The following is a 24787-nucleotide window of genomic DNA, read 5'->3' on the forward strand; positions in this document are numbered from 1 at the left end:
GCCATCCTCCACTGCCTTCCCGGGCCATAGCAGAGAGCTGGCCTGGAAGAGGGGCAACCAGGATAGAATCCGGCGCCCCAACCGGGACTAAAACCCGGTGTGTCAGTGCCGCAAGGTGGAGGATTAGCCTGTTAAGCCACGGCGCCGGCCCATCTCTCTCTTTTTTAAAAAAATTTATTTATCCATTCGAAAGAAAGAGTTATAGAGAGGGAAAAGCAGAGACAGAGCTTCCTCTCTTTTAAAAAAAAAGACATTTATTTATTTGAAAGGCAGAGTTACAGAAAGAGGGAAAGACACAAAGAGAGGTCTTCCATCTGCTGGTTCATGTCCCAAATAGCCTCAATGACTGAGGTTGTGCCAGGCAGAAACCAGGAGTCTAGAACTCCATCTGGCTCTAACACAGGGGTGCAGAGAAACAAGGACTTGGGCCATCTTCAACTGCTTTCTCAAGCACATTAGCAAGGAGCTAGTTCAGAATAGAGCAGCCAAGACACAGAACAGCGCCCATATGGGAGGCAGGCATGACAGGCAACAGCGTAACACTGGTCTCTGGTAAATAAATGACTTAAAAAAAAAAAAAAAGATTAATTCATTTATTTAAAAAGTAGAATGACTTCTATAAAATCATACACACACACACACATGCAGAGAAAGAGTGAGACTGGAAGAGAGACTAGGAGAGAGAAAGACTTTTTTTTTTTTTGACAGGCAGAGTGGACAGTGAGAGAGAGAGAGAGAGTGAGAGAGAGAGAAAGGTCTTCCTTTGCCGTTGGTTCACCCCTCAATGGCCGCTGCGCTGATCCAAAGCCAGGAGCCAGGCGCCTCTCCTGGTCTCCCACGTGAGTGCAGGGCCCAAGAACTCGGGCCATCCTCCACTGCACTCCCGGGCCACAGCAGAGAGCTGGACTGGAAGAGGGGCAACCAGGACAGAACCCGGTGTGCCAGCACCGCAGGTGGAGGATTAGCTTATTGAGCTGCTGCACCACCCAGAAAGACATTTTTTCATTCGCTCGTTCACTACACAAATGGTTTCATGAGCTTGGGCTGGGACAGGTTGAAGCCAGGAGCCGGGAATTCCTGCCTGCCACATTGGTGGAAGTGACTCAGATACTTCAGTTGTTATCTGGTGCTTCCCAGAAGAATTAAGTGGGGTGCTGGGATCCAAAGCAAGAACAGCCATGTCTCAAACTACCACTCTGTAATGGAATAGGGCTTTCCCAAGTGGCATCACAAACCAACTTCTTTCTTGCCTTATGAAAATGCATAAATCCAGGGCTGGCACTGTGTTATAGTAGGCTAAGCTTCTGACTGTGGTTCCGGCATCCCATATGGGTGCCGGTTCGTTTCCCGGCTGCTCTTCTTCTGATTTAGCTCTCTGCTTATAGCCTGGGAAAGCAGTGGAAGATGGCCCAATAGTTTGGGCCCCTGTACCTACATGAGAGATCCAGAAGCTCCTGACTCCCCAGCTTTGGCCTTTGCGGCCATTTGGGAAGTTAACCAGCAGGTGAAAGATCTCTCTCTCTGTAACTCTGCCTCTCAAATAAATTAATAAAAAAAAAAAAAAAAACAAAGTACACACATCCTAAGTGTATAGTTCATAAACTCATAGATGTACTCACCACTAGACCAAGAAACATAAAATATCACCTGTGACTGAAAAGCCCTCTTTAGTCACACCTTCTACTATTAACTAAAATATCTCAAACTCTAAATACACTGCATATCTTTCTTACCCCCCAACATTTCATGCACTTTCATTATTAGACTTTGTGCCCTTTTCTTGCCCCAGAGCAATTTCTATCTTTTCCAAGCCAAACTCAGTTTTCTTCCTAAATGGTATGAGTTCATACTTGTTCACACTATACTTCCAATAATGTGATCCATTTATTATTTGGTATACTTTTCTGAGGGCAGGGACCACAAAGAACCCATTTCTGATTCTGTAGCAACCAGCCAGTAGTAAAACAAAATAGTGTCCCCAGTTAATGTTTTTCCCCCTTGAAAAGCTTACAACAAAAACCATCTTCAGAAGACTCTTCGGTATCTACATTACCTGTGCGACATTCATTGCAGATGAATTTTCCTCTGGGCATTTCAGTCAACCCAAGGCATTCCAGGTGGAAAGCCCCACAGCACTGAGCCTCACACAAGAGCAGCTCACCCAGTTTCTCACAGTTCTGTTAAAACAAGAAAAGAGATCTGTCTGTAGAAAAAGGTCTTTGAAAGTCTCAATTGGAAGGGCCTCATGAAAACAAGGTTAAGAAGCAGTTTTGCCAGAAACAAGAAGTGTCACCATTCATTCTACTAATAGCTAATAATTACCTCCTCTGTGCCAGGCATCACAAAGTTTCTAGCTTTTAAGGTTCTTATATTCTAGTGATAAAAGATGCAAGTGAACAATTAAATAGGAAAGGTCAGCTAAGAAATGTTGAGTAGAAAATCAAAACAGATTGGTGGTCAGGGATGACATCTCAAGCACAGCTTATAATGACACTTGGAGAACTGAAGGACCCACGAGCAGCAAGTACAGCAAATCCACAAGAGGAAATCCTAAGGACTGTTTGAGAATCACTAGGAAAGACAGTGTATATGTAGACCAAGGTAAGAAGCAGCCAAAAATAAATAAATAAATAAATAAATAAAAGATTAAAAAATCAAGCAAGATCCTCCGCCTTGTGGCACCGGCACAACGGGTTCTAGTCCCGATTGGGGCACTGGATTCTATCCCGGTGGCCCCTCTTCTGGGCCACCTCTCTGCTATGGCGCGGGAAGGCAGTGGAGGATGGCCCAAGTCCTTGGGCCCTGCACCCGCATGGGAGACCAGGAGAAGCACCTGGCTCCTGGCTTCGGAGCAGCGAGATGCACCGGCCGCAGCAGCCATTGGAGGGTGAACCAACGGCAAAAAGGAAGACCTTTCTCTCTGTTTCTCTCTCTCACTATCCACTCTGCCTGTTTTAAAAAAAAAATCAAGCAAGAAAGATGTAGATGCTTATAGTTTCAGATTTTATTTTAATCGCAAAGTTGTGCCTTTAGAGTTTTACCAAGGGATGGCTAAAATGAGTTCCTTTTTTTTTATTTTTTAAGTTTTATTTATTTATTTGAAAGACAGAGTTACAAAGAGAGAGGAGAGGAAGAGATAGAGACAGAGAGACAGAGAGAGAGGTATTCCATCAGATGGTTCACTCCCCAGTTGACCGCAATAGTCAGAGCTGTGCCAATCCGAAGCCAGGAGTCAGGAGCTTCTTCCAGGTCTCTCACACGGGTACAGGGGCCCAAGGACTTGGGCCATCTTCTACTGCTTTCCCAGGCCCTAACAGAGAGCTTGATCAGAAGAGGAGTAGCCGGGTCTCCAACTGGCGCCCATATGGGATGCCGGCGCTTCAGGCCAGGGCGTTAACACCCTGCATCACAGTGCAGGCCCCAATTGTCCCTTTTAAAAAGAGCCCTCCAATTGCTACACAGAGAACTGACTTCAAGACAAAAAGTGCAGAGCAGAGTAGAGAAGAGAGAAAAGTCAGGAGGCTACTGTAGTGGTTGACGATAGTGACGCTGGCCTGCTGCTCCTATAAACTTCTGACCAGGCCTAGGAGATGAATCTAGAACCATCTCAAAGTGACTGCGTTTCTGAAACGATCTCATCTAAGACAGTGTCATTTAAGACAGAGGTTTAGGAATAAGAATCCAAAACTGTAGCTATGAAGACATTGTAAGAGCTATGAAAATTCTGCAAATTCTCAACATTTGCTTCTATCACCACTCTAAAATCCTGATTTGTATCCCTATAATTAGCATAAAGATGCTAAAAATGGGGAGGAGGATGTGAAAGGCCTTACATACTCCACCCCACTGATGACAAACTCAGCACATGCTCAAGGCCCTTACATAAAATAGCATACTATTTGCACATAATGTATGCACATCCTCCCATATACTTTAAATTTATATTAATAATACCTCAGATTTCTATGTAAAAAGTTGTTACACCATATTGTTTAGGGAATAATGGCAAGGGGAAAAAAATGTCTGCATATGTTCAGTACAGATGTAACCATCTTCACCTAACTACATAGTCAGCAACAGTCCTGCCCACTCCCACCTCCCAATTTCTGATCTATGACTGACTGAATCTAAGGATATGAAACCTACATATAGAAGAGCCAATTGTACTTATGTAAGACAAGAAAGAGAAAACTGACTCAGCAAGTTCTATTGTCTTAAGGACTCAAAGAAACAGAACAGGTGTTGGTCACCCAAAGACATCAAAGCATAAATAAATAAATGAGTAGGAACATTGTGGGAAGAAAGGCCAAAAAGGAATTCTACAGACATAATAAACTGGTAGTATAAGCTGTTCTCAAATATTTGAATCTCTCACTGTCCACTATCAATATGCAGAAACTGAAAAATGCCATGTTATATATTTCACTTTGTATATGCAGAGTGCCAATTGTATCAGTTTTCACAAATTCAGAGAGACTTCAAATACAGTAAAAAATGAAAGAATAAAACTTTCAAATTAACTGTTATGGACTACACGATGCATTTTTAAAACTAGGTCACAACAGAGTAAGTGAAAGCGCTAACAACAGGAAAATAAATTCACAGACTGATCCACACAACCCAGGGCCACAGAGACAAGAATACCTGTGAACTTTTTTTTTTTTTTTCAAATAATTTTTGTAAAATGTATTTGCACTATGACTTTTCCAGCTCAGTAAACACTGGGCATAAATGTCTGAGCATTAACACTGTGTTTGAGATTTAGTCTGAATACGATCAGCATTCTTTATATAGTAGTGAAAAGGAATAGGCAAAAAAAAATTGGAATGAAATTAAATTAGTCACAAAATATCCTGAGCCTTTCTAATAGTTTCAATGAAAAAAAAGTAATATTTTCAAATTTTATATGACAGGCTTTAAGAATTTACATAAGTAAATTTAGAACCTTTAAAAAAATAAAAAAAGGGGCCGGCGCCGTGGCTTAGCAGGCTAATCCTCCGCCTTGCGGCGCCGGCATACCAGGTTCTAGTCCTGGTTGGGGCGCCGGATTCTATCCCGGTTGCCCCTCTTCCAGGCCAGCTCTCTGCTATGGCCCAGGAGTGCAGTGGAGGATGGCCCAAGTGCTTGGGCCCTGCACCCCATGGGAGACCAGGAGGGGCACCTGGCTCCTGGCTTCAGATCAGCAAGATGCACTGGCCGCAGCAGCCATTGGAGGGTGAACCAACGGCAAAAAGGAAGACCTTTCTCTCTGTCTCTCTCTCTCTCACTATCCACTCTGCCTGTCCAAAAAATAAATAAATAAATAAATAAATAAATAAATAAAGAACATGCACAAAGCAATAATTTAATTGACTCCTCCCGAAGCCACACAAAGGCATGTTAACAACAAAGTGGCATCTCAGATAGGGAGAGCTCGTCCCAATCTAACCTGACAATGTGAAGGATTTACATGCACACAGCCTCAGTTTGCATCTGGCCTTTATGGTGTCCGTCAAACTAGCTATTTAACCTGTATGACTGAACTTCTTCCTACCCGATGAGACCACTTTGACTGAATGATGTAATCTTTATAAAGTGCTTGGAATGTTCCTGACACATAGTAAATACTGTGTAAGTATTTATTCAACCAGAAAATATATCACAGGTTTTCTAAAGTTATCACTTTAAAACAAGCAAACAAAAAAATTGCAAAGCAAAAATCACTCTTGAAAACTTCTCTTCCTTTCTCTTTTGGTAGATGGAAGAGTTACAGCCTTAAATGGAGTGACTACTAGAATCGTTCAAAAGCACATTTATTCTGTGATAACTGAGTTATTAAGAGACACAGAGAGGGCTTCCCTTAGAAGGTAAGCATGCAATGAAAATACAAGTGGGCACACATTCTCTACCTGACAAACATTCTCCTTGAGTGCAGCTCCGCCACCTCGTTCACCCTGCATTTTTTTAGACGCGGGCATCCCAGGGTCGTGTTCTAAGCCCTCCTCAACAGCATCCTTAGGACTTGCAGTCGTCCTGTGAGCCATGATTTCTCCCTTGCAGAGAAAAGATAATGTCCCACATCTGTATTATCAATGTCTCCTCCATTTGACCCCCTCCCTCTGGGCTGCTATTTGTCTAGCCATTAAGCACTTACAGATGTTCAGCCAATCACGCGGGCGGACTGCATGCAATGTTAGTTCTAACCCTGCTGTGATTGGGCGGGTAGTGGGCGCCTCATGCCCTGCCACTAACTGCTCTGAGGCTGTTCCACTGGAACTTTTTGGGCTGTTCCATTTTAAGGTTTCACTAAGGGAGAGAAAACATTCTTAAGTTTATTTGATTACTTATTTGTCCTTCCAAGATCAGTGTTTCCTATATAATGCCCCCCTTGGGCATTCTATTCATATTGTACTGGAAAGAAACACTCTGCATCTTAACATTTGATGCTGACGTGACTTGTTCTAATTTTCATTAAATTAGCTGGAAAGCCAGAGGTAGCATCAATGACTGCACTGATGCTCTACAAGGAAATGGTTTTAAATGTATCTTCATTTCCTGAAAGCTGATATATATAAACATTACCTTAAAATTAAGCAATTAATGGTCAATACATAAACAAATCAACGTTCCCCTTAATTGCAGCAGCCTCAACTTTTAAAGGGCAATATCAAACTTTATGCAGATTGTATGGTATACTTGCTATTGTGCTCCCTGGTTTTAGAAAAAAAATTTACTCAATATATATTTTACATGACACCTAAAGCATTTGATGTAATCTTCTAAAACAGGCCATATCCATAGTTGTACTACGTGGACTATGCAAATAATTATTTTACTAGGATCAGTTCTTCCTTTTCTTCAAGATTCCTTACACTTATTAGCCATTTCAGTAGAATACTATTCTTAAGCAAATTCAAGGGGAAAGGGATGTGGCCTCTATAGTGCAAAGGAACTTCTCTTTGGAAGGTTAAAGATGAGGAACTTGGTAATACCTCTGACCCTGGCATCCCTTTTGATGAGTCGTCATTTTTCACTTTTTTACACTGCACCTTAGCTGCAACATGCCTCTGTCTTTTTCGTTTCCTTGGTTTATCAAAAATCTTGGTAGTGCCTATGACAAGAAAAACAGGTGTTACCTGCTGGCTATTACATACATTTCCAAGAATGGTCTTTAAAAAAGGGATCACAAAGAATTACAGTATGTTAGTATGTAAACTAATTTTAAAACTTTCAGATTTGTAGAACAGGAAAACAAAGGTGAAAAGAATAGACTTACCCCTGACTTCAAACTAGCTAGAGAAATGGCTACACGTGAGTTGTGCCTCACACTGATTTAACAGTACATGTAAAGGCTATTGAAGGAATTTTACTTTGTATGATTGAAATGATAAAATTTCCAGTTCCTCTAGAGATTTTAATATCCTACAGATGGAAAGTAAATGTATTTACTAGACAGAAGAAGATACTAGTCTATAGACTCCAAGATTGCAGACATTAAGTTTTATCTCTGGAGGCCAGCATTTATGGTATAGCAGTTAAAACCGCCGCCTATGACACTGCCATTCCATATGGTCACTGGTTCGTGTCCTAATTTCTGCACTTCTGATCCAGCTTCCTGGTAATGGTTGGGAAAAGCAGTGAAAGATGGCCCAAATATGTGGGCCCTTGCTACCTGTGTGGGAAACCTGAGAGAACCTCCTGGCTCCTAGTCACAGCCTAGCCCAGCTCCAGCCATTGCAGCTATCTGTGGAGAGACTCAGCAGATGGAAGACCTCTCTCTCTCTCTCTCTCTCTCTCTCTTTAACTCTGTCTTTCAAATAAATAAAATAAATCTTAAAAATAGTTATATCTCTATGATATAAAGTTTCAGATGTGGGCTGAAATACGTAAGATGTGGCTGGGGAGATGGGCCTCTCCATACATTTAGTGACTTAAATTAGGGTATTTGTGCAGTGGCAGCACACCCTTGAACACCCTTTTTCCATCACATACATTTCAACTCTGTGTTCTCCTTTTTGCCTGAATGATGGTGAAGCTTGGTTATCAATCTGCTGACAGTCTACGAGTAAGGGAACAGTTAATTTGATGGCAGCACAAAAGATCAAAATTTTTATAAGCTGTAACACTTAGAACAAAATTTACAAACAACAAGGTTTTTACGGGTGTTGCAAAAAAAAAACCTGAAATATAAACTACAGAAAAAGAGTTGGTATTATTTAGAATGGTATTTTAAAAGCAAGCACAGTAACTGACCACATTTTGAATTATAATTGTCTACATGTTTACAACAAACATACTACTAAGTTTACATATTAGAAAATTAAATAATCATATGGGTCAAATTATGTTAAGATATTCTTTGATGACAGACCACATGTGATACAGTGCACTAAAATCTAGGATAGTTCAAGAATAACACTAAGTAAAAAATGACATTGGCAGATGAATAAAGTGATAGAATGAACTGGCATGGAGAAATTCCAGGGTGGTAACAAGTAGTATGGAAAAGAATTTGGTGTAGATTTAGTTTCCCAGCTCTGCTGTCTCATTCATCTTCAAGTTTCTTCTGTAAGACAGGGATAATATAGATAATATACTAACTCTTTATAATGCTATATATGTGTTATAGGTAACAGTCCTACCAAAGAACCAGAAAGAGTAGACAGATGTTCAATAAACAAAGAGCTTCTAATTTAACGTGAAAGGTTCTCAAGCCATTAAGAGACAATTGCAATGGAACAGCCTCCATCGCAACTCTCTTTTTAAAGCAAATACTAACAACCAAAAGCAACAAAGGTGACCAAAGAAACAAAGACTATTTGTGAAGGACTCCCAAAGGTGATTCTATAATCTTCTTTTAACTCAAATTCCATACTTTCTATCCTATAGAAATAAAAATTAAATCAAAATCAAGAAATTAATGATAGAATCTGGAGAGTTTGACCAGCAGGAAAATTAAGAGCTTTTTTCCCCTATTGTTTCAAACATTTCCTTACTCAAATATAATTATAACTTCATTTAAGACAACAGCCAAAGCCTGAAAATGACAACAGAACTTTCTTATTGTATGCATAGTTGTTGTAGGAAGCATATACTGGGCAAGCTAATCTTAGGAACTGTCAACTTTACTGGCCTTGCTTACTTATGTCACGATTTCTCTACTTAATGGACAGAGTCCTTTCAAACTTATCTCTGAATTATTTTCTCAACCTCAAAAATACTCACCTCCGCCAAACTCTTTTGAACGAGATACAGCACATGATTCAGTAATCCCGTTCTCCAAACAACCAGCTTCATAACACTATAAATAAGTAAAAAGCAACAAGGTTTAAGAAGGAATAGAAAATAAGTCTTTTCTGTCTCATGCCAAAAACTTTATTGCCAGATCCAGAATCCTGGCTAGTTTTAGTGAATCAAAAACAGTAGGATATGGGCTGGCATTGTGGCAAACAAGTTAAGTTGCCACTTGTGATGCTAACATCTAGCCCATATAGGAGTGCCAGTTCAGGTCCTGAATATCCCAATTCCAAACCAGCTTCCTGCTCATGTGCCTGGGAAAGCAGCTCGGGGCCCTGCCACCCACATGTGAGACTATGACAGAGTTCCTGGATCCTGGGTTTGGCCTGGCCCAGCCCTGGCTACTGCAGTCAATAGAGGGGTAGACCAGAGAATGGAGCATCTTTCTGTCTCTCCCTCTGTCACTCTGCCTGTCAAATAAATAAATCTTTAAAAACAAAAATACACAGTATGATAATAGTAACAGAACAGTAAGATAGTAGTAGAATAGAAACTTCATGGGCGGCCGGCGCCGTGGCTTACAGGCTAATCCTCCGCGTTGCGGCGCTGGCACACCGGGTTCTAGTCCCGGTTGGGGCGCTGGATTCTATCCCAATTGCCCCTCTTCCAGGCCAGCTCTCTGCTGTGGCCCGGGAAGGCAGTGGAGGATGGCCCAAATCCTTGGGCCCTGCACCCGCATGGGAGACCAGGAGAAGCACCTGGCTCCTGGCTTCGGATCAGCAAGATGCGCCGGCCGCGGCGGCCATTGGAGGGTGAACCAACGGCAAAAAGGAAGACCTTTCTCTCTGTCTCTCTCTCTCTCACTATCCACTCTGCCTGTCAAAAAAGAAACTTCATGGGGAAAGGCATCAGGTAAAACTTGCTTCAAAATTTGTAACCACTTCTCCTTTAACAAGAAAAAACTTACCTAGACTCTTAATATACAGATACAGAATGCCATTCTATAGAAGTGGGAGAGAAGAAAAAGGAGTAACTCCTTAGAGACTAAATGGTTAGGTTCTATTCCACCCCAGCCAATATTTAAAATTGACCTTCCTAAAATTGTATTTATAGCCATTTGATTTGACAAAGGCTTATTTACTTGATGAACTCTGAATATTTTTTTAAAGACTTATCTATTTATTTGAAAGGCAGAATCAGAGAGAGAGGGAGAGACACGAAAGAGAGAGATCTTCCATCTGCTGGTTCACTCCCCAAATGGCCAGAGCTGGGCTCATCCAGTCTGGAGCCAGGAGCTTCTTCCTTTTCTCCCACGTTAGTGCAGGGGCCCAAGGACTTGGGCAATCCCCCATTGCTTTCCCAGACAGACTAGCAGGGAGCTGGACTGGAAGTGGAGCAGCTGGGATGTGAACTGGAACCCATATGGGATGACGTGCCACAGTTGACAGTTTTACCAGCTATGCCACAGCACCAGCCCTGACCTTTGAATATTAAATAGCTCTGGAACAGGGTATTATCTTTCCAACCTAGGTGGCTTCAGATGAATCAAAATTGGAGTAACATTAAAATTCAAAGCATTCATGAATCAAAAATCTAATGGAGAATCTACACAATTTATTCCCCCATTAGTGCACGTATAAATTAGTTTCCATACCAAGAAATGTCTTCTAAAAAATTATAATATTTTTCATCTAACCACATGTTAAAATTTAGCAGCTATAAAAAATCAATAAAATAGATGTTTTTCATGCTGTAAAGTAACCAAAACAAGAAACAAAGCTGTGAACTCACTGTTCACTAAAGTATATTAATAAACTATAAAAATACAACTTTCCTCATGTTTACTGTATACCAGTTTGACCAAGTAAAATAAAAAGGCAAATGTTAAGTATCCAATGAAATGCAGCAAAATAATTCATATACAAAATCAGATTTGCAAAATTTAAGGAAAAACAGCAACTTTATCATTTAGACAAGCAATCTATAGCTCATTATTAAATATTCTATTAAAAGCTGGAGAGCAAAATAATTAGAATGTTCCCAAGATTACAGTTTTAGAACAGTACAGGAAACATAAATTTTATAAATTGAAATAGAAACAACCATACAAAATCTACACTACATGAATAAAAATCCACATGGGTGCAGGTTCTAGTCCTGGGTGCTCCTCTTCTGATCCAACTCTCTGCTATGGCCTGGGATAGCAATAGCAGATGGCCATCTGGGGAGTGGACCAGTGGATGGAAGACCTCTCTGTCTCTACCTCTCTCTGTAACTCTGTCTTTCAAATAAATAAAATAAATCTTAAAAAAAAAAATAAGAAAATGAGTATGAAAGATTTAGGCTGGGGAGAAACATTTATAGGATAAAGACACTGTAGCATCTCAAATATATAAAGAACACATTAAAAAAAAAAAAAGCACAAGATGAACAGCCTAATGAACAATGTAAGTATACTTCAACAATTACTTCAAAAAGATACAGGAATGACCAACAAGCAATAATCATTAGAAAAATACAGAGGATGACATGACAGAGCGGGTTCCCACATTCATACAGGTTCAAGTCCCAGCTACTCTTCTTCCAATCTAGCTTCCTGCCACCAATATGGGAGACTAAGATGGAGTTCCAGACTCCTGGATTCAGCCTGGCCCAAGCCATGTAGGGAGTGGACCCCCCCCCCCCCCCAGCAAGGAACAGAGAGAGGGAGAAAAAGGAATGTAGATTTAATATAAATTTAAACACTCACTAGAATGTCTAAATTTAAAACGATTAATAAATCAAATGTTAGTAAAAATGTAAACCCATCAGAAATACTATTTATTGCCAGTGGAGTGTTAAACCACTTCAGAGAACTGTTTTTATAGATTATTTAAAGTATAAACATGCATGGAGTCTATCAATTCCATTTCTAAGTACTTAAACCAAAAGAAATAAAATATATGACCACAAATAGAATTGGCAAAAATGTATCTAGTGATGATTAATAGTGAAAAAGACTCACTCTCAAACATTCTCAAAAGGAGAATGGATAACCAAATTGTGAAACAATACAATGGTATATTATTTAGCAATAAAATAGGAAAAAAATCATATCATTGTGAATATAACTCAAAAACATAGGTTGAACAAAAGAAGTCAAAATAAGACAAAAACAAAGCAATATAAATGTGTAAGAATAAGCAAAACTGGGGCTGGTGTTGTGCCGTAATGGGATAAGCCAACACCTTCACAGTGCCAGCATCCCATATGGGTGCTAGTTCAATTCTTGGCTGCTCCACTTCCAATTCAGCTTCCTGTAAATGTGCCTGGGAAAGAAGAAGGCCCAACATGGGAGACATGAAAGATGCTCCTGGTTCCTGGGTTCAGGCTGGCCCAGCCTTGGCCATTACAGCCACGTTGGGGTAAAACAGGGGATGGATGACCTGCCTCTCTGTCTTTCCCTCTAACTCTGCCTTTCAAATAAATAGAATAAAATAAAAAATAAATCTAAAGAAAATGAGGAAAAGTAATCTATATCGACAGAGGTAAGAAAGCATTTCTTCTGGACCACAGAGTAGTAAGTTGAAAAGAAGCACAGGATTTTCTGCACTAATGATTATAGACTACACCTAGTTTGAGTGGTCATTACATGATATATACACAATTGTCTAAAGTCATCAAACAGAACAATTAAGACCTATGCATGTAATAGATATAAATTATACCAATTCAAAAGATCTGTATTTGCCTATATAAATTGAATGTAAGCATATAAATTATATCATGCTTTCTATTTCCCTAGGAAAAGTTAACACACAAACATGAAGTCATACTTTTGAAAACTGCATTTGAGAGTAAGATTGCATAAATGAACATAATTTTTAAAGGAACTTAAGTCTTTTTTTTTTTTTTTTAACTTTTTGATAGGCAGAGTGGACAGTGAGAGAGACAGAGAGAAAGGTCTTCCTTTGCCGTTGGTTCACCCTCCAATGGCTGCCACGGCTGGCGCACCGCGCTGTTCTGAAGGCAGGAGCCAGGTGCTTCTCCTGGTCTCCCAGGGGGTGCAGGGCCCAAACACTTGGGCCATCCTCCACCGCACTCCCGGGCCATAGCAGAGAGCTGGCCTGGAAGAGGGGCAGCAGGGACAGAATCCTGCGCCCCGACCGGGACTAGAACCCGGTGTGCCGGCGCCGCTAGGCGGAGGATTAGCATGTTGAGCCATGGCTTAGTCTTAAAACTGAGGATTTACCTTATTGTCTTCAATTCATTCATTTAACTGGCCTCAATTCTGACTTTCTTCAAAATTGATTGTCATCACCTCATCTTCAGCATAATACAAAAGCCTGCCATGACTCACCTTGTACAATACTATTTAATTTATCACCTGACAACAAATGGCACTTCTAACCTCCAAAACATTCAAATGAATCCCAGTTTTCTTTGTCCTTCTCATCCACCTCTTCCAACAATCTTGCAAAATGGCTAACATTTACACTAGACAAAGAGGGAAAACACTAGAGAGGAAAACCATTACAGGCATATTGGTTCAATGACTGAAATTCAGAAACTTGTGTTTAAATATTTCCGCCTGAATTATAGCAGAGATGGCAATGGGGTTAAGAGTAAGCTGGTAGCTTTAGGGAGGGAAGGGAAGGAGAAGTCAGGTAAGAGGCTCTGACCCCAGGGAAAATTACTACAAACACAAAGTTTACTCTTTTTTTTTTTTTTAAACATTTTCATTTGTAAAGAACACCTGCAATCTGTTCATATATATATGGCCATGCAACTGTACAACAGCCTTTAAATACAGGATCTCTCACATAGACCACGTCTGTCTGCTGGCACTATTTTCTATGTACAGCAGTCCCCTTATCCAGTGAATACATTCTAAGACCTCCAGTGGATGCCTGAAACAGTGAATAGAACTGAATCCTATGTGTGTTTTCTTCCATATATACACACCTAGAGTATAATGTAATTTATTAAGCATAGAAAGAGATTAACAACAAAAAAGAACAATTATAACAATATACTTAATAGTTAAGTAAACATCACATTTCCTTCTTTCTCCCTCTCTCAAAATATTTTATTGTACTATACTCACCAGAGTTAATCTGTCCTTCCATGTTTTATGCCCTGGTGCCTCCTTTGCACTTTTATGAACGTAGGTTCTACTGGAAATCTTCTTCCTAAACAGCCTCATTTAATCAAAATTGAAGAATTGCTCTTCAACTCTGCCAGGAATCTGGCAGCACTTCTTCACTGACAAACAGAGCCTCTCCATTAATTTTCTTTGCTCTCTCAGTTCAAACCTATTCCTCAATCTACGTAACCATCCTGTAGTTGCAGTAAATAACTTGATGTCACTGCTTTCGGGGATTCCTTCAAAAATCTTCACATAGGCTCAATGCTTTCAGGCACAATTTTCTGCCGTCAATCATAACATGCTTCCTGTTCATGTCTTCGATCCACAAATTTAATGCCTTTCCACTTAAGCATTTATCACACACTGTTGCCATAACGTTTGCAGTATGAGATGCAACAGCAAAATTAGGACAAAATTTTTTCTTCTGTACAACTTTATGAATAGAAGATTTGCTCTTATGGCAGATCTTGGCAATCTTAGCAGAAAATTTTTTTCTTTCCTTAGTAAGTAGAGAAGTTTCATGTTTTCACTTAAAGGAAGCACTATGTGACTTTTCTTTGACATATGTGAATTGCCTCCATCACTGACCTTGTATTTTGGGGCCATTATTAAATTAAGTAACTGTTACCTGAATTCAAGCTATGCAATACCGTGACAGCCTAAGTGGCTACTAAGTACAGGTAGGTGGCTTATACAGTAGTCCTGATACAATCACAGAGAGATGAATCATGTCTCCATGGAACAGTGTGGGAAGGCATGGAACTTCATTATGCTACTTAGAGTTGTGTGTGATTAAAAACTTACACTTTGTTCTTTAATTTTCCATTAAATATTTTTGGGCTGTGGTTAAACAAGGGTAACTTATACTGCAGAAAATGAAACCAAGGATGAGGGGAAACAACTGTGCATTTACATCAATGTCATAAATATTATTTGTTTTTAAAATCCCACACTTGCTGGTTTAACTGTATTTTAGAATTGACAAAACTAACATACCTTTTTAGTAAGGCCAAGGTCACCCTTCTTGGGCATAAATCCAGGGTCTAAATCATTGGATTCAAGAAGCTTCTTTGTTGGCTTTCGTTGACGCTTACTTTCATAATTTCCTGAAATGCATGTATCTTTTCATTAGATGATTTAAAACTGAGCATAAGCTAATGCTGAAAACATCTACAGATCATGCAAAATCAATCAATAAAAGTACTGTTTGTAATTTCCTCATCGTCTTATAAGAAGGGACAGGATAAGGATTTATTAATTCTAATATTAATTAACATAAAAAAAAGAAAATGCTGGGGTGGGCATTGTGGCACAGTGAGTTAGACCACCACTTGTGATGTCATATACCATATGGAGTAGCCAGTTTGAGTCCTGGCTACTCCATGCTTCTGATCTAGCTCCCTGCTAATGCTCCTGGGAGGCAGTGGATGACAGCCTAAGTACAAGGGCCACTCTCATATGGAGTTCTCTATTCCTGACTTCAGCTTGGCATAGCCCCAGCTATTGCAGGTGTTTGGTGAGTGAATCAACAGATAGCAGATTTCAGTCTCTCCTTCTCTGGTTTTAAATGCTGTCTTACTTATTACAAACACAAACTTTAGTCAATGAAGACACAAACTAATGTGAAGATGTTCTTCCTGTGTGTGGACATTTTTAAAAATTGCAAAATAACTAAGGGAGAAGTCACAATCTGAACCTGCCTGTGTTGCAATTAATTGGTAGTAAAGACAAAAGCAAAGAGAAGTAGAATAAAAACACAGCCTAGATTCTGGACATAAATGGATCAATATTATTATTTTTGCTCTGACTATAAATAAATAAGACACTTACTTACTTTCTAGGTCTAAAGAATTATATAAAACAGCCTCATGCTTGTCTCCTAAAGAGTAACTACCTTTACCATTCTTTAAAAAAACTTTTCGTTGTTGGGGCACCAAGTTAAGCTGCCCAGTTGCAACATCAGCATCTCACATCAGAGGGCCAGTTTGAATCCCGGCTGCCTTGCTTCTAATCCAACTCTCTGGTAATGCATCTCAGAACCAACAGAAGATGGTCCAAACACTTGAGCCATCCATGTGGGAGACAGGATGGACTTTCTGGCTCTTGGCTTTGCCTGGCATAGCCTCACGATCGTGTCTATTTGGAGAGTGAACAAGCAGATAGATGATCTCCTTATTTCTGTCTCTCCCCCTCTCTCCATCACTCTGCCTTTCCAACAGATCTTTTAAAGAAAATCTTTTGTTTTGCCTTAATAGATTAGGCACAACTGAGATTTAAATTCTTGTTTTTTTATTTTTTGAAATAGTTAACATCACAAAGTATGATATGTAAAAAAGACCAAAATTTATAGGGGTACAAAAGAGAAGGGTTCTTCCCATTCCTTGTTTGATTACACTATTCAATAGTGAAAGAGAATTAGAAGTAGTACATTTAGTTCTAGTTCTCCCCAGGTGACGTGTATGCAAAGAATGACAAAGTCAGAGGCAACTGCAAAGAAACTTCTAGGAATACTTGTACTTACTAGCTGTTTACTATACTTCAGGGACATAATAATATACACTGAAATTTCCATTTATAGATGCGGAAACAATTTCAGAGGTTAAACATCTTCCCAAGTAACAGAAGGATTGCTGAAGCCAGTACCTGATGCACAGAGGTCAGGTGCTTATGCCATTAGTATGCAGGGCCCCTCCCCAAACCTGATTATCCTGGTTGCTGATTTTAAACAGGGGCTAATTAACAATCATGAAGATGAACAACAAAACATGAATAGTTTTTGTTTTTTTGTTTTTTGTGTTTTTTTTGACAGGCAGAGTGGATAGTGAGAAAGAGAGAGACAGAGAGAAAGGTCTTCCTTTGCCGTTGCTTCACCCTTCAATGGCCGCTGCGGCCAGCGCATCTCGCTGATCTGAAGCCAGGAGCCAGGTGCTTCTCCTGGTCTCCCACGCGGGTGCAGGGCCCAAGCACTTGGGCCATCCTCCACTGCCTTCCCAGGCCATAGCAGAGAGCTGGCCTGGAAAAGGGGCAACCGGGATAGAATCCGGTGCCCCAACCAGGACTAGAACCCGATGTGCCGGCGCCGCAACACGGAGGATTAGCCTGTTAAGCCATGGCGCCGGCCAATGAATAGTTCTTTAAAAATATATTTTCTTAATAGTGTGCCAAGAATTAATTCATAGTCAGTAGCTATCATCAAATTAGATAGCATTGTAGGAATTTCCCAGGACAAAAGTTGGTAGTTTGTTGTGTACACATACAATGTTGGCTTTCTATCAAAACATACTAAAATCTCCTGCTTCCTCCAATCATATCTGCTTACATATCAAGATCCCATCCCCACCTTACCTGGTGTTTTAACAAGCAATTCCTCAGACTCAAGGGCAGGTCGTGGAGAGACTTCCGGAGCCACAGGCACAGACAAGGTAAGCTGTGGCAACTCAGCATTTCCACCTCCAAGTTCTGACTGGGCCAAGGGCCCCTCCAAAAATGGAGCCTCCCTTTCAAGAACTGGAGGCTCTTCTTTGGTTGAAATCAAAGAATTCTCGTCCACCTGCTTGTTCTGGGCACTAGATTGACATCGGGCTAGAAGGCCTTCCTCTTCACAGCGGGAACTTACCTAAGAACAAAATATTAAAATAGAATCCATAGGCCAAAATTGTTAAAATTTGAGTGTCAAGAAGAATAGTGCGCTTAAAAAGGAATGAAATTCTAGCACATGTTACAAACACAGATGAAACATGAGGACATGCTACTAAGGGAAAAAGTGCATGAAATAATACATGATTCCACTTCTATGAGATACCGAGAATAGTAAAACTCAGTAAGGCAGAAAACAGAAGAGTGGTTACCAGGAGTAGGGGGAAAGGAAATTACTGGCTAACTGGTACTGAATTTAAGATTGGGGAGATGAAATATTTCTGGAGATTGATTATGACGATGGTTGCCCAACAAAGTGACTGTACTTAATGTCATGAAACTGTACACTTAAAATGGTTAATTTGGTAAGTCTCATAATCTTCAAGAGAATAAATGCAGCTGACTGAAATCCACTGAAATTATAGATTCCTAAGTCTATACAATAAAAAAAAAAAGTTTCCCTAACATGTTACAAATTTAGCAACTACTAATGAATTCCTTAATGCTAAAATTGGTAATTAATGGGAAATTAGCACTAATTCTGTCTTTCCAGAATTTCAAGACAACGAAAGGGTTCAAGCAATTAAAGAGACTTCAGGTAAAAACAGAGAAAGATAAAATCCAGAAGTCTTCATTTCTGTAACACCCAGTAACATTATGGACAGTACCGATAAAGGCAAGGATCTTCAACTGGTGTTTATTAAAAACCATCAAGGAAATGACGGGTAGAAAACAGGGTATTCTTTTGGAACCACATATATTGCTTCTTGATCAACAGAGGTAAAATATGACTTAACAGAGAGGAATCTGAGACTGGCACTGTGGCGTAGAAGGTTGAGCCACTGCCTGAAGTGCTGGCATTATAAATGGGCACTGAGCCACTTCTGATCCAGATCCCTGCTAATAGCCTGGGAAAACAACAGAAGATGGCCCAAGTCCTTGGGGACCTGCACTCACATGAGAGGCCAGGAAGAAGCTCCTGGCTCCAGACTGCCCCAACCTTGACCACTGCCACCATTTGGGGAGTGAACCAGCAGATGAAAGATCTCTCTTTCTCTCGGTTGTTCCTCTTCCAGTCTAGCTCTCTGCAGTAGCCCGGGAAGGCAGTGGAGGATGGCCCAAATGCTTGGGCCCCTACACACACATAGGAGACCAGAAGGAAGCACCTGGCTCCTGGCTTCGGATTGGCATAGCTCTGGCCGTAGTGGCCATTTAGGGGATGAACCAACAGAAGGAAGACCTTTCTCTTTGTCTCTCTTTCTCACTAACTCTGTCAAATAAAAAAAAAAAAAAAAAGAAAGGAATGTTATCACTGTATGCAACTAGATACTATATAACTTCTAATGTCATGAAAAAATTGACACATTATCAACTATAACGTAGTCTTATCTTGAATTTATAAAAATGACAGGTCTAGCTATTTCAAAAGGAACCAGGAGGCGGGTGGAGCATTGTGGCACAGAAAATTAAGCTGCTGCCTAGGATGCCCATATGTAATACTGGAAGGTCTGGGGCTGGAGTCCAGCCTCTGATTCCAAACCAGCCTCGTGCTGATGTGTCTAGGAGCCAGTAGTCCAAGTATCTGGATTCCTGCCACCCATATGAGAAGATCTGGATGGAGTTTTTTGCTCCTGGCTTTGTCCTGACCCAGCCACAGCCATTGCAGGCATTTCAGGAATTAACAACTGAAGGATACTGGGTAGGAAATCTCTCCCCCACCTCTGTGATTCTGCCTTTCAAATAAATAAATAGATCTATTTTTTAAAAGCAAGAAGGGGTAGCCCATTGTGGTGAAGTGGGTAAGGCCGCCGCATCCCATATGGGCACCAGTTCGAGACCCGGCTGCTCCACTTCCAATCCAACTCTCTGCTGTGGCCTGGAAAAGCAGTGGAAGATAGCCCAAGTCCTTGGGCCCTTGCACCTATAAGGGAGACCCAGAAGAAGCTTCTGGCTCCTGGCTTTGGATTGGCACACCTCCAACCATTGCAGCCAACTGGGGAGTGAACCAGCAGATGGAAGACTTCTTGTCCTCTCTGCGTCTCCTTCTCTCTCTGTGTAACTCTGACTTTCAAATAAATAAATAAATCTTAAAAAAAAAAAAAAAAAAGCATAGGGGAAACACAGAGGATGGAGAAATAAGCTACAAGACACCCAATGAGGAAACAATCTAGAAAGTGAATACTTTTTGACAAGTGTGCTACTTGGTCAAGGAAAAAAAAACTATCCTAGATTCAATGAGATTTAAGAATTGTAGGGATCACCACTGTGTCTAGAAGGTGAGGCTGCTGCCTACAATGCCAGCATCCCATATGTGTGCCAATGTGTGTCCTGGCTACTACACTTTTGACCTGGCTCCCTGCTAATGGCCTGGAATGCAGTAGAGGATGCCCCAAGTTTTTTCACTTCCTCATGCATGTGGGGGACCCAGAAGAAGCCCCTGGGCTCCTGACTTTGACACGGCTAGGACTGGCTGTTCCAGTCATCTAGGGAGTGAACCAGCAAATGGAAGAGCTCTTTGGAGGGGGAAAAAATCTAACAACTCGTCAACCAGATATAATGTAACAATCAGAGAACCAGATACAATATATAGTCATAATGTATAGTCCTAGCCTGCATTCCTGGCTTTGATAAACCAAAGGTAGGTATGAGCAGTTAACCTGGGAATTTCAAGATATTAAAATATCTTATGATAATTAGTTATGAAGGTAAATGTTTTAAGATTTGCAAAGTAAGGTCTTTGGGGTACTCTCAAAATACCTCTAAATTACTTCATAAGACATTGGTTTAAAGAAATAGAAATTGGGGGCTCACACTGTGGTACAATAGATTAAGCCACAGCCTGTGGTGCCAGCATATCATAGGGGCGCCAGTTCAAGGCCCGGCTACTTCGCTTCTGATCCAGCTCCCTGCTGGTGCACCTGGGAAGGCAGCAGAAGATGGCCCAAGTACTTGGGCCCCTGTACCCAGAGAAGGCTCCTGGCTCCTGGCTTTGGCCTGGTTCAACCCAGATCATTAAAAGCCATATTGGGGGTGAACCAGCATTTGGAAGGTATCTCTCTAAGTCTGCGTTCTGTTCAATGAATAAATCTTTTTTTTTTTTTTTTAAATTTTTTTGACAGGTAGAGTTATAGACAGTGAAAGAGAGATATACACATTGAGAAAGGTCTTCCTTTCACTCCCCAAATGGCTGCTATGGCTGGCACTGCGCCGATCCAAAGCCAGGAGCGAGGTGCTTTTTCCTGGTCTCCCATGAGGGTGCAGGGGCCCAAGCTCTTGGGGCATCCTCCACTGCTTTCCCAGGCCACAGCAGAGAGCTGGACTGGAAGAGGAGCAGCTGGGACTAGAAACCAGCGCCCATATGGATGATGCCGGTGCCGCAGGCAGAAGATTAACCAAGTGAGCCATGGTGCTGGCCCTCAATGAATAAATCTTAAAAAAAACAAACAAACTAGAACACAGGGCCATGGTTTTGGCAAAGCAGGTTAAGTTACCGCTTGCAATGCTAGAATCCCATTATGGACATCTCATACTGGAGCACTGGTTTGAGACCCATCTGCTCTGCTTTCAATCCAGCTTCCTTTCAATGTGCCTGGGAAAGTTTGCCACCCTCAACAGGAAACCCAGATAAGAGTTCTGGGTCCCCGGTTTCAGCCTGGACTAGCCCCAACTGTTGTGGTCATTTGTGGAATAAACCTCTATCACTCTACCTTTCAAACAAATAAATAAATCTTAAAAAAAAAAAAAAAAAAAAAGAGTACGGTGAATAAGGTGTCACAATATTTGTTTTAAAAAATTAGAATATTTGTTTTAAAAAATTTGAATGCACTGTGGCAAAGTAGCAGAAGATGGCCCAAATGCTTGGGCTCCTGCACCTGCATGGAAAACCCGGGAAGAGGCTCCTGATTCCTGGCTTCAGATCAGCTCAGCTCAGTGGTTGCAGCCATTTGGGTAGTGAAACAGTAGATGGAAAACCACTCTCTCTCAGGCTCTACCTCTCTCTGTAACTCTGTATTTCAAATAAATAAAAAATAAATCTTTAAAAAAGAATCATACTATACAGTTTATTTTATAACCTATGTTTCTTACAACATTGTACTATAGCAATATTCCTAAATCATTAAATACTCTTTGGAAACAAAGAGGGAACACAAACACAAACACAAACACACACACACACACACATGTAGACACCATTTACATTTCCTAAATAACCACTATTTGCTAGGTACTATGCTAAAAGTTAAGGATCAAAAACTGAAAAGGTAGGATCCTAGGATAAAGCAAGTATGACCTTAAGAAGACAAAGACAACGGAAGGGAGCCAGTGAACGTTTGCTGAAATGTTACAACACACCTTGTGCACCTGCTCCTGTGCTTTCTTTTGTTTCTTCTTAGGAGCAAATATCTGATCATATTCTTCTGTATATTCCAGAAGCCACTTGCTTGGCTTCCTAAGGCGTTTCTTCTCTGACCGCACAACTAAAAGAGAAACAAGTTGAGTATTAACCAAAAAGCTAGAGGAAAACCCACTGTTTCATGAAACCAGCTCTACCCTTACACAGACACCATGATGGAAAACCACCTAGCAAAACAGACTTAAGCTTAAAATACAAAAAGGTGAAAATGATTTGCTATGACTGAATCATATACAGAGAACATGGGAAAGGAACTTTTGTAACTCTACAGAAAAAGGTTAAATTGAAATTAATGTCCCACAGTAACTGACATCAGTACAAATAAAGCCAACACATAACAATATCGAACATAAATATCTAACATATAGTCTGAATCAAGTAAATATATGTGTGTGTATATACATATATATACATGTATATATATATATATATACACACACACACTATAGATTATTTTAATTAACATTTTTCTGGATTATGTAGAAGATTAGACAGACATTTAGACAGAATATTCACTTAAGTGCCACTGCTACATGAATTTCAAAACCACTTTACAAGTGATTCATTAACTTAGTAACATTTGGTTATAGTGAGTCTCAACACCAGAAAACAGGCATATATTATCAGAACCAAAGTCATAGCATTATCTCACATTAACACAGCACTGCTAAAGGAATATTAACAAGGGAAAATCCTCTGTGCAGTTTATTTCTGATGCAAAATTTTCCCCCGAATATATTCAATCCACAGATGTCTGAAAACGAAGGATACAGAGGGCCAACTGATTTTTGTTTGCATTAATGGTGGAATCAAATATCCATTACAATTTCCCTGTAAAACTTTGTCCAGGTTTTAATGTGTGTAATATGTTGTATTTATTTTATATACTGTATGCTTTTTGAGAACACAGGCTAATGAACACAGAACGCAAGATACAATCACATTCAGGAAGTAAGAGGCATTTTATGATTCGATGACCTCAGAGGAAACTGTTTCTATCTCAGTTGAATGAAGCATTGTTGACATTCTCTCAAAAAAGGAAAGCAAAACTTAAAAGCCACGAGAAGGAACACAAGCTTCACGAATGCTCTTCCTTCTTGGATAGAACATGAGAAAATAAGTCCTAAAACCTTCATTAGGACAAGTGCAAGATAATTCATTTTTACTAATTCTAACTGCTTTTGATTTCATAATAACAAAGTTAAAGCAAATATTAGAGGACTGACATAATTATCAAAACTGTATGAACTGAACTACTCCCAATATAATTATAGGGTTATTTAAAGCATGGAAATCACTGTAATTCTGCTAACTTTTCCATTTGAGACAATAAATCTACAAATGACCAAATTGGACAGTTTTTCTCAAGCAATTATTTCAAAAGTAATTTAAAGTATGAGCTCAATGATTATTTAAAATGTTCTAAATAATGCCTGAAAAAACTGTCTTGATAGAGAAGAAATAAGCCAAAACACATCTTGAAATGAATATACAAAGGGACTTCAGAAAGATCATGGGAAAACAGAATTAAAAGATAAGTCTATTTTGGTGCAAAAAAACTAGAAGTCCATGTGGGTTTTTCATAATAATCATTTCCCATCAATGTGTTGATGATCTCTGATATGCATGTACCTTTTTGACAGTTAATGGCAATTACTTAATGTGCTAAGGAAAGCAAATTATACTTTAATAAATTCCAATCAGACATCCCATCCAAGTCATCACACATCAGTGACATTTTAACAGAAAAAAAAATCAAAGAAATAATAGAAAATAACAGTGGATTATTGCGTATAAGACAATGCTCAGACATTTAACATTCACAAATCTCTAATCCTCATTTCAAACTGCCAGGTTGTTTCATAAATAATACAACTGAGGCTCAAAGGGGGAAAACAATTTGCCCAGGCCAATTTAAGGTAGTTACTGAAGTGGCAGGGCCATTATTCCACCCAAAATCTATCAAAACTCCAAATCCTTAAGTCCTTTTTACTAAAACAAGCCCCTGTTCCATGATATCAGCATCTCCCACACTCCCTGCATGGCTAGCTCTGTCACTGAATCTCACACAGTCCCTCTCCTCTGTCTTCTTCTTAGCAGGTTCCACCAGTCGTCTTGTTCCCTTTCCTCTTGGGGTTGCTCTACTGCTCTACCTTTGGGGTCTGCCTCCATCATAGAGGAACTTCTTGACAGGGCTTCATTATTCCAGCTCTCTACTTCCTTGAGGCCAAAAGGGCAGCAGATAGCACATAATTAAAGTGAAGAAATGTAATATGCCACACCTAAAAGTTTCCTGCAAAACTGCATGCATTGCGTCTGCATCAAAATTACGCAGAACTATCCTTAAAATTTTTAGGTTTTGGCAAACAACCAATGGGTCTGTTTTAATAAAT

At 40.1% G+C, this 24787-nt stretch overlaps 1 protein-coding gene across 4 annotated transcripts in view; it reads right to left on the minus strand.

The window, feature by feature from the left end:
- Positions 1–24787, minus strand: part of NSD1 (nuclear receptor binding SET domain protein 1) — a 156518-nt gene that overhangs the window by 44157 nt on the left and 87574 nt on the right. For all 4 annotated transcript variants that reach the window (XM_062188632.1, XM_062188631.1, XM_062188633.1 and 1 more), the window contains exons 6-12: positions 22334–22458; positions 17690–17960; positions 15341–15450; positions 9205–9280; positions 6972–7090; positions 5889–6032; positions 2054–2177 (exon numbers count right to left, since the gene is read on the minus strand). In XM_062188632.1, the coding sequence (XP_062044616.1) occupies positions 2054–2177; positions 5889–6032; positions 6972–7090; positions 9205–9280; positions 15341–15450; positions 17690–17960; positions 22334–22458 (969 nt within the window). The remainder of the gene's footprint in view (positions 1–2053; positions 2178–5888; positions 6033–6971; positions 7091–9204; positions 9281–15340; positions 15451–17689; positions 17961–22333; positions 22459–24787) is intronic.

This window comes from Lepus europaeus, chromosome 4 (genome assembly GCF_033115175.1).
Source record: "Lepus europaeus isolate LE1 chromosome 4, mLepTim1.pri, whole genome shotgun sequence".
In the NCBI taxonomy this organism is placed as follows: domain Eukaryota; kingdom Metazoa; phylum Chordata; class Mammalia; order Lagomorpha; family Leporidae; genus Lepus; species Lepus europaeus.